At 37.6% G+C, this 11,096-nt stretch overlaps 1 protein-coding gene across 2 annotated transcripts in view; it reads right to left on the reverse strand.

The window, feature by feature from the left end:
• Window positions 1–1,773: 1,773 nt before the first annotated feature.
• slc49a3 (solute carrier family 49 member 3) overlaps window positions 1,774–11,096 on the reverse strand; it is a 20,835-nt gene continuing 11,512 nt past the window's right edge. The window contains exons 4-10 of one of the 2 annotated variants that reach the window (XM_026183747.2): window positions 10,601–10,677; window positions 8,594–8,731; window positions 6,405–6,521; window positions 5,956–6,108; window positions 3,159–3,316; window positions 2,469–2,572; window positions 1,774–2,056 (exon numbers count right to left, since the gene is read on the reverse strand). In XM_026183747.2, the coding sequence (XP_026039532.2) occupies window positions 1,854–2,056; window positions 2,469–2,572; window positions 3,159–3,316; window positions 5,956–6,108; window positions 6,405–6,521; window positions 8,594–8,731; window positions 10,601–10,677 (950 nt within the window). In that variant the 3' untranslated portion in view covers window positions 1,774–1,853. The remainder of the gene's footprint in view (window positions 2,057–2,468; window positions 2,573–3,158; window positions 3,317–5,955; window positions 6,109–6,404; window positions 6,522–8,593; window positions 8,732–10,600; window positions 10,678–11,096) is intronic. The other variant, XM_080305131.1, reaches the window with a different exon arrangement.

An 11,096-nucleotide genomic window follows, 5' to 3' on the forward strand; every position in this document is an offset into this window, starting at 1 on the left:
GAACTAAGAGGTACTGCTAATCTAATCCACTTCATTTATCATCAGCAAGCTTGAGCACCTCTATAAATGCAGAAGCTTTGTCAGTTTGCCGCTCTGGAGCAATTGGGTGTGTATTCAGACATTTCCACAATCCTCACAGGAGCAGAAATTCACCCCAGAGATTGGAGCAAGCAGACAGAGTCAGTAACTCAAGAAAGCTCATGACTCCTCAGACTCTACAGGCCTCTGTTAGCATGTTATTTGATAACAGTACAATTAGACAAAGACTGATCAAGTATTGCGTGTTAGGAAGAGTTTGAGGACACAGCCTCTTGTCTCTAAAAAGAACATGGCAGTGCAGTTTAGTTTTGCAAAGCTGAATCTGAATAAACAATAAGAAGCTGTTGTAAGACTTTAAGAGAACTGCATGAATTAATGCCATAAAACTTGATGAATCAAATGAATTTTATTGTAGAGATGGGATTCTGCAAGGTACTCAAACATAGTGTGAACTGCACAGTCCTGTCAACCTTTGCACAAAATGAGGCAAAGCATCAGTATCCTGTCCTGTTGCCTCTTAGCTCAAAGAAAGCATCAAATTTGAACTCAGTAACATGAACAAACTCAAGCAGGAAAGATTAACAAATTTAATGGTAAAAAATAAGATTTACATGATTTAGAAAAGTGTTCTTATTTACTGTGTACATGTTTTTTGTCATAAAGTGCCCCACAGCTGAAACACTGTTTTCTTTTATTGCACAAAGCCCACATGTCTCACCTGTGAGGTTTCAACATTATTCAAGGGTTTTAAAACATCTGCAGTCCTTAAGAAGGCCACACATTTACAAAAAGAAAGCATTAAAGTGGTTAAAACACTTTTTAGGAGTTTTCTTATTTTATTGTTTACAGCGGTAGAAAGATGTTATGTTTATTTTTAACAACATTCAGGTAGTCATGTTTGAAAAACAGTTTTCAGAAACCTGCAGAAAACCCGTTTAACACGTAAAGGTAAGACATGATATCTGGAGAATATTTGTGATTTTTACAGTGATTTTTCAAAAATGTATGCAAGTTTCCTTCCTACGATCTATAAAGTCAAGTCTCTCACTGTACTAGGATGGCATCAGGAGTTATTTCAAGCAGCACGAGTGCTGACTGACGGCACAAAGTCAGTCCCTGAGAGGCAAAATGAATCTGCACACGAACGAGTGTGCTGAGTCATGTGACTCACAGTTTATGACCTTTACATGTTTGCTGTTCAAAGGAAGACTGTAAGACTAAAGTGGAGTGCACTGAAGGACAGTGGATACATGAATGCTGACACATGTGGTCTACATGTGAAATTTAACTTAATCCATAAAAGCAGGTTTTGTAACAAAGCACCGAACTCCCATTACCATTTACTCTACTGTACCTGGTCAGGTGTGGGTGGGTGTTTTGTACCCGTGTACACAACGAACTTCATTTTGAGGTAACATTTCTTCACCTTTATATTAAATCTGAGTGAGTAAAAGTGCAGTGTCCTGTATTAAAATGGTTTCCTTCTTTTTCTTCTCATAATATTATTATTATTATTATTATTATTATTATTATTATTATTATTATTATTATTATTATTATTATTATTATTATTATGAGAAGAAAAAGAAGATGGAAATTATTTTAATGTATTGACACAGATTATTTACATGCCAAAGTGGCTGGAAAATAATAATTTAAACTTTTTTTTGAGGATTGGAAATTTGGATTATTTACTTGTTACATCCAACAATGTACCAAAAGTTTGTGACTTAATCAAACTACACACAAACATCTTTATTTAAAAAACAAAAACAAAACAAAAAAAGATCATCTGTTCGAGTACCTTTCTGCTCTCACTCATAGTGGCATGTTTCCTCTGTATTATCAGCAGCTTTACGCCTCCACGGAGGGTGCTCATTCCTGTATAGATGCTGGCTCTCTCTGGTCCCGTAAGTCGCTTGTTCTTCGGCCTCCAGTCGCCTGTAGCGGGTGTTGAAGAAGACGAGGAAGCAGCAGGTGAACAGAGTGCACAGCCCTGCCATCACCATCATGGGCACTGAGGGTAGGAGACGACAGGAAGGTCGAGTTTTAGTCCAAACGCTCTCCTCAAAGACATTACGCGTCTATTACAAAACATTTCCACTTTCATGGAGGCTTCTTGTGTACAAGCGAATGTCCTCATATGTGGATCTCATTTTTCTCAGAAACCAAAATCAGGTACAAAACAAAAAAACAAAAAAACCCCAAAAAACCCCAAAAACAAAAAACCAAAATCAGGTAATTCTTTGTTTGTACATTCATCAGGTCGCAATCAGCCCAAATAGCAAAGAGAAATTAGAAATGCATGCCATGAAAGAGTTTGGGACCGACTCTATCCAGCACGGACCTCAGATTAAACTAATGCACATCAATAAACTTTAAACCGACCAGCAGCAGACAGAGGTTTGATGTAACATCATGCGACCTACCCTTCCAGCTCAAGGCTGCTTCCCCGCAGGTGGACAGGGGAGAGTCTGCGAGCCGTGTGGTCAGAGCTTGAAGGAGAACGATGTAGACAACCGACTGAACCTGTCTGGAAGAAGAAAACGGTCACATCAGTCTCAGTAATGCAACTTCACATTTTTCTATTTACTATCTAATCTCTGAGGTACATGGTCGACTACAGGCACACCTGATATAACATGATCTGTCAACATCAGCACAAACTTTTTAAATGGGTCATGAAAAGCTGAAAGCCTTTGAGTGCATCTCCAGGTGACGTCAGGCTACATTTTACTGAAACACCCACAACAGTGACCCAAAACATTTTGCAGGTGACAGCACAAATATGAAAGCCATTTGTTATGATGTCAGCTAAGCAGCTGATTTTTACAGTAAGCAATCTCCTGCAAAATTAAAGCCAAAAAAAAAAAAAAAAAAACTAGACAAAGATTTTCTAAGATGACTCTGCATCGTTTGAAGATTTAGTGAAAATTTAGTTCCCCCCCCATTCTTTAATAAGACTTTAAGACACAATTAGATGATAAATACATTCCTCATATTGTCTCTGAAGTGGTTTTACGATCTTCAGGATAATTTACAGCAGAATTTTGCAAGAACTCCAGTATTTTTAAAAAATGAGATAAAACCATAAGTATGTGTTGCTCAGACATTAGTACCCCGATACAAAGACGAGTCCAGCTGACGTGGCCTCTCCAACGGGATACGAACACTCCACCGACAGCTCCATGGCAACCGGGTAGATGGAAAAACCGAAAAAGCCGAAGAAAGAGCAGACGGCGGCCACGGCGACTTTCTGCTGCGGCATCAGAGACACCTGAGAGGCCGGGACCAGAAAGAAAGGGGGTCTTTTAGGCTTTGATACAGTAGAATATATGTTTTTTCCACATATTAAAGTACATCAACAGAGTCACCTGAGTCTTTTTGTTTTAACACTCAGGTGAAGGTTTACTATAATACTGGATGGCCACTCTTGGTCACTCTCGAGCGTTCTTAATATTCTGCCACCCTCGTGTATTTAAACAGGGGTTGTTTAACTGCGTTTACAATCAATAAACTACAGACTTGTTTATTTTGGGGCTCGCTGGCACCCACACCTTTTTAATTTCTTTCTATTAAGTCAGACACATTAGAAGTGAGAGTCAGTGGGAGACTAATTAAAACCTGTGAGGGGAAAAAGCTTTTTAAAACTTTTCATCACCTCTCACTGACGACACGCAGCCTTCTTGATGACCACTGACCGTTAATGCTTCAGAATAAATACCCAAATAAAGTCCTGAGATTCTCGAAGCTTGTTTTCAAGTGTTTATAGGAGAGCTTTGATTAAATTCAGTCATTGATTCATACCAGTCGCTCGTCTTCTAGTGCCTAAATTTTAATGCATATCCAACTCTGTACATTTAGATGTATTTACATACAGGCTGTATTTATTATTATTTTTAAATATTTATATTTAATTTATAAGCTACACATTTCGTTGTTCCCTTCCTCACACCTGCAAATGTGTGAGAGTATATGCCAGAGTCATTTTACTGATGAACCAAAGTGGCTCCTCAGTGGATTTTTCTAATGTTAGTTCAGTTTCCTGTGATGAAAACATGCCTTTCCATAAAATTTAAAATGTGAGCTCCAAGGAGGGCAAAAAAACAAAAACAAAAACAGACCACTATATTCATAACATAATATTTTCCTGACTTTCAAGTTTATTTTTTCCAATTTATGTAACACACATGTGAGACTTTCACCTTCACATCACTGTTTTTTGTCTTTTATATCAGTTAACGATCATTTTAAAAGTTCATTATTTTGTCCATAATACTGGAGAAGAAGGGTTTTGAGCATTTAAGAAAGTATATGGAGTAAATTATTTGTGTTTATTTGAGTTACTGTCTGCTGCATATAAATCCCGCGTCTGAAGACAGTTTTCTTTATGTAGTGGATGTCCTCTCAATAACCTGATATAGAATTTTAATTTATGCTGTATTTTACTGAAACACTGCATTAACATAACAGAGCTGTCAGCATAACCTGATAAAAAGACCAAACAAGCCTTCTCTTCAAAGTGTTTGCACATCAAACACTGACTCTTTCCATTTCCTTTAAGCGCCCTCAACTTCTGTCTGACATACACTTCACGCAAATATAAACGTCTGCCTGGAAAAAACTGTACGTTAGTCTGCGAGAGGCGTTTACCAGTTTTAATATAGACAAAAAATTAACTTCAAGAATCTGCCGCACATTTCTGACAGCATGGTTTGTGTGTCAGCACACAAAAAATACTTTAGATTAAGAAATAATCATTACAATCTGTCGTGAAATGAATACAATCCTGCTGAAAAGAGTTCAGCATTAATGTTCATATTAAATATCAAAATCAGAGGAGAAAAAGAAAATATCCATAATTTCCTAGATTTCCATTGCAGCAGTCTCTAAAACTCGGAACAACAGCAGAAGACTGACGACTGACTCACCTTTGGAGCCAGCTTCAGTGGCGAATGGCCGTTTTGAGATCTATCAATCAGTCCAATGGTTTTTATGCCATAGATTATTCCTGCTCACTATGCGCCCGTCTTTATGGTCACAGTTTACACTCCATATCATAACGAAAGGCTTAATAGTTTCATAAACTTGACAGTCGCTTGATTTGATCCAGGACCAAGACTTTTTTAGGATAAACAGTACCTAGTATTACGTCATTCTCACATTAGCCGATCTGTAGCATCCAAAGTCTAGTTTATATGCTGTGCCTGGGAACAGTTGTGTGAACTGGAAGAGGACTCTTAATCAATGACAGCTGTATCCATGAAAATCACTGTAAGTAATTAACAAATCTATACAGCATGTGAGAGGACAGCATGTCACCGCTTCACAAATAAAGCCACAAAATGCTTAAAAACCAAGAACATCGTGCTCTGCAAGAGTGCTTTGTGCATGAAAGAGAAAATGAAGGAGGCTGAGGTGGAGCTGGAATGCTGAGATGGACTGAAGCATACTTAAGCCAAGATCATCAGAGGTAGTATTAGCAGTGGTCAGTGGGAAAGCAGACAGGAGGGATGATCATGAAACACTGGCTAGTGTGAATACACTTGATAATTTATCAAAACACGTTATATAAAAATTCAAATGAAGACATCACATCACAGCTTTAAATCTGCAGTTTATCAAACACCACTGAGCAGTCCTTGCCTTTAAATCTAACCTCTCGTCTTCCTCTCCTGTCCTCCTACATCTTTTTCCATCTCTAAGTTACCTCACTCTCGTTTCTCTCCGTGTGAAGTGCAGATACCTGAAAATTCTATTTAAGTAAAGTAACTAAGTATTTGTACTTCGTTACTTTCTACCTTTGCCCCTCAGTGAACGTAACAATCAAAAGTCTTAATGCAGAGCCTTCTTCTTGGCCTGACGAACAGTCAGGGACCAGCTACGTTTCTTTGTGTAATAAATGAATGTTCTCACCACTGAGAAGGCGATGCACGCCACAGCACAGAAGCTCATGTTGATCTTTGTGGCTTCCATGAACTTCTTGGTTTTGTCGACATAGAGACCCAGAATACCGGCGCCGATGATGCCAAACACAATGAAGAGGGCGCCGCACAACCCAGCAAAGTCCTGCAGTGGTCAGATTTGATAGGTTCAGTAGGTAAATAACTGTTGTAAGTCATGTTTTCTACAGCAAATAGCATCTATGCAAGACTGGGAAAAGCTTTCTTTCACTTCGTTCAATAAGATGTTAGATTACTGTGCAAAGAAATTACACATTCATCAACCTTTTTCTTAATTTATTCAGTTTGAGAGCTGTAACATCACCACCATCTAGTCTCAAATATACCGTCTGGGTTGCTTTTTTTTTTCCATTTATCCTTCGATGACATTGATTTGGAGTCTTTCTCCTGGCATATACTTACGTTGGTGTATCCTTTTACACACAGGATCTGATCCAGCAGCGTGGAGAAGCAGGTGAAAACGGCGATCCCTGAGCCGAAGCAAAGCAGCAGGACGAGGTAGGCTCTGTTCGTCAGTAACTACAGAAGAAACAGACCGGACGATTTGTAAGAGAAGCCTCAGGGGAAAACAAGCGCACTGCGGCAACATCAACAAGGGAAACATGTGCAAAGAAAATGAAATGAAGCGGTGAAACAACAGCGTGCTGGCTGCTGTTTACTCTGTCTGCGACTCCACGCTCACCTGGCACAGGTAATGCAAACACATTTGTGCAGAGCCTGCAGACATAGCGCACAAACTGTGTTGTTGGGAAATAAGATGCTAAAATCAGCACTGTGCAACTCGCATTAATAACAAAAGCTGCGTACTGTATAGAGAGATAATCACAGCAGGTGCAGGGAAAGTATGAGCGGCACGTTTGGGGGGGAAATGTCACGGATGCAGAGAGAACATCCTCACTTCAGAGACACTCATCGCCGCCTCTGTTAGAGACGTCACTGCTGCCGATGGAAATGTCAGTCGCTGCAGGAAGAAACGGCATCAGTGCAGCCAGACGAGCGCTCGCAAATGTCACTGTCAGCGAAATCACTGCTGCTGCTGGAAATGTCAGTGGGGTTTGAAATTGATCGTTATTTTCATTATCATTTATTATTTATGTCAATGTCAGATGCCGCAAGTGTTGGTCATTAACTTTTGTCTTCCCTCCTGCAGTTTGTATTTTGTTGAGTTTGTTGTTCGTGGTCTCTCCATGCTCCTTTTAGATGCAGATGCCAACCCCCTCCCCAAGCCTGGTTTCTGCTGAAGGTCTCTTCCTGTTAAAATGGGGCTCTTCCTCTCCGCTATCGCTAAGCTCCTAGGTGTTTGCTCATGTGGAATAGTCTGATTGTTGGCTACTGTTATTAGTGCTACATAAATTAAGAAAATAAACTAAATTATGAGTTTTTCTATGAATTTATTTTGTGTTATCACCTCCAACCAGTCACGGCAGATGGCCCCGCCCCTCCCTGAGCCTGGTTCTGCTGCAGGTTTCTTCCTGTTAAAAGGGAGTTTTTCCTTCCCACTTTTGCCAAGAGCTCACCCAAAGGAGGGTGTTTGATTGTTTGGGTTTTCTTGCTGTTATTGAAGGTTCTTTACTTTATGACATACTACTCCTTGAGGTGAGTGCTGTTGTGTTTGGTGTTATATAAATCAAATTAAATAGAAATTTTTAAAAAAGGTATCAAAAAAGTAAAATTTGCTTTATCTGAGTTTATCATTACATTTGCTGAAGTGTACCAGTAATGACAGAGGTAGATACCTCAGGTTTTGTTGTCACGTCATTTAGGAGCTTGTTTGATTGGTTTTGACATTTTAGATTAAAGAATAATATAACTCCAGTTTGCCGTCACTCTGTACAAAAATGACAATTAAGGGGAGTAATTACACTGCAGGAGCATGCAGGTGGATGCTGGAGTGGTGGTGGGGTTAAACCATCAGACGGAGATGCAGAACAGGCTAATGATCACTTATAATCGCTGTCTATTCTAAACATGTGTATGGAAAGAATATTATATAGTTATGTAATTAAATATTTTAGACATTTGAGTTTTTAAAATTCATAATCGCTTACAGCAAAAAAAGAAAAAAAAAAAAATCTCACATGAAGCTACATTTTCACCAGAAATAAATCAGCCGAGCAGCTGAAGTTATAACATTTACCTGGATTGTGTTTTTTTAATATCTTTAATTCAACTCTTAACCTTTTCACGTTGTTTTTATCTGCTTAAATATTGACTAACTGTAACAGTAAGATAATTACAGGCAGGACTAGCTTAACAGTTGTAGGATATGTCTAAAAACATCTTAAACACCCCTCCATGGTTAGGCTCACAGGAAGCAGAGGTCTTTAGTTTGTTATTCATGATACTAGGCCAGTTTTGACCACACTAATAACAGATCCAAAGTGTGAAACAACAGTAAAGTTGAGGGCCAGAACTGAACAGAACTGTGAACTGAAATTCACTCTAAAGCCAAATGAATCTTCAGTTTCAGAGATTAGAATAACTGAAATATCAGTTAACCAGGAAATCAGTAAATATGGCTCGATGACACACCTCAGGCTCTGTTTGCACTCAAATGTTTAGAAGTGTTTTTCTGCTTTGTGTTTTCTTACCAGCTTGATCCCTTGTACAAACGGCTCTGAGTTGGAGGTCTCTGCGCTGGCTGAGGGCGGCGTCGGGGGGGCACTGCTGCGTATCCCCACTGTTGTTAGGACACAGATGATGCATGTCGGTATTGCATAGGCTAGAAGCTGGAAGAGGAGAGAAACACACATAACGTAAAGAATAATGGGTGATTGCACCTTATCTGACACAATTTATCATCATTAGAAGGTGAGGAGATCAGAGGCAGAGTGCAGGGTGAGAAGGTGCAGTCACACAGTTCTCTGTAGCAATCACCTAAATCCAAAACAAGAGCTTTTTAAAGGTTTTAATAATTTCGCCCATACCAGACAGTTACCAGTCAAGAAGGGTTAGCGAAAGAAAAGGAAAAACAAATATTGTGATGATAAATGGGTGACTGCAGCTTAAATCAAACACCATTTATCATCGTTAGCAGCCGAGGTGACCAGGGCCATATTTCAGTTTTATGTACACTGACAAGCCACAACATTAAAAGCAGTGACAGGTGAAATGAATAACATTAATCATTTTCTATTAATACAATTTTATGCTTGGGACACAAACTGTATATAAATTATGGACATTTCGCATTTTTGATGACTTGAGCTGAGCGTTTTAGCCGTTGCCATCCAAGTTTTGATCTGAGAAACTGAAGAGTGGTTTACGCTTCTATGGTAACGATTCATGAATCACAACAATAAAGCTACCCCGTTTAATGCCTGCTTTGACTTAAATTTACAGAAGGAGCAGCCGTGTGTAACTACAAACTATAATAACCTATAAAATAACCTGGCTAGACTAGAGGACATGCCCCCTGCTGGCTATAGTGCATAATCCACGCTCTGGTTGCCTAATGTAACTGCCACCTGCTTTTATATACATATACACACATATATATATATATATATATATACATATATACATATATACACATATACACACATATATATATATATATATACATACATATATATATACATACATATATATATATATACATATATATATACATACATATATATATACATACATATATATATACATACATATATATATACATACATATATATATACATACATATATATATACATACATATATACATACATATATACATATATATATACATATATATATACATATATATATACATATATATATACATATATATATACATATACATATACATATACATATATATATACATATATATACATATATACATATATATACATATACATATACATATATACATATACATATATACATATATACATATACATATATACATATATACACATATATATATATATATATATATATATATATATATATATATATATATATATATATATATATATATATATATATATATATATATATATATATATATATATATATATATATATATATATATATATATATATATATATATATATATATATATATATATATATATATATATATATTCACTTCAATTTGCTCGCCTCAAAGCTGAGAAAAATGTAAATCAGGACCCGCCCACTCGCCGGCAGTTATGTTAATCATCGTCATTTGAAGTTGCCATCATTGACTTTCTGTTGTCTGAGTGGATGTTAGGAGCTTCCATCATCTTTAATATACAGTGTAGATCTGGGTTAAAAAAAAAAAAAAAATTAAAAAATTAAAAAAAATAGCACTCCCCGAGGACAGGAGTCTCTCGGTGTAATGCACATAACACAGCATTGTCTTGTCCTGTAGGATCTGGGCCTGATGCACAAACATTATGGCAGGCAAAACATTGTGTTGTTGGTTTGAATGTTGTGGCTAATCAGTGTATTGGAGCACTTGTCCTGTAATATTCTGGGGATCTGTCACAACCACCAATGTCCTTCACACTCACAAATCTTTTTATGAACCAGCCAAACCCGGTTGTCCGATTACTGGTGTTCTCATTTATTATAAGCATCACAGACTACTCTGCTTTCTGAACACCAAAGGTTTCTTTGTTAAACTCACCAGCTTTGGGATCTGTGCAGATGTTTCAGCCATCACAGGAGAGATGATGTTAGCGAGGAGGATTCCCAGGGGATTAGCTGAGGACAAAAAAAGAGAAGTGGAGTTTTACTGCTGTCCTATATCACTTTCTGTTCCCCGTTTCATTCACAACACAACATCTGAGCAACATATCTGACCTTTAATCACCCTTTAACATCAGCTTCCCATTTTAATGTCTTTAACAGGCATACATATCAATAGACCTTGTTAGCAGTCATTTTAATAATGTAACAGCTGCGTCCACACAGGAGTTTGCTGACATGCTAAAATGAAAGCGCTTTGTAAGCAAACCTTCAGGGAGCATAAGCATAACGCAAAAAATAAGAATGACCATGATGATCAAACCAGCCTTTATTTAACTACAGTAGTTTTACCCATTAAAACTCCAAAAGGATTAAGAAACATGACAACTTTTGGTTAAAGCCACAGCTCTCAAGTCTCCCTGTCCTTAATTGTG

Source organism: Astatotilapia calliptera, chromosome 2, assembly GCF_964374335.1.
Source record: "Astatotilapia calliptera chromosome 2, fAstCal68.1, whole genome shotgun sequence".
In the NCBI taxonomy this organism is placed as follows: Eukaryota; Metazoa; Chordata; class Actinopteri; order Cichliformes; family Cichlidae; genus Astatotilapia; species Astatotilapia calliptera.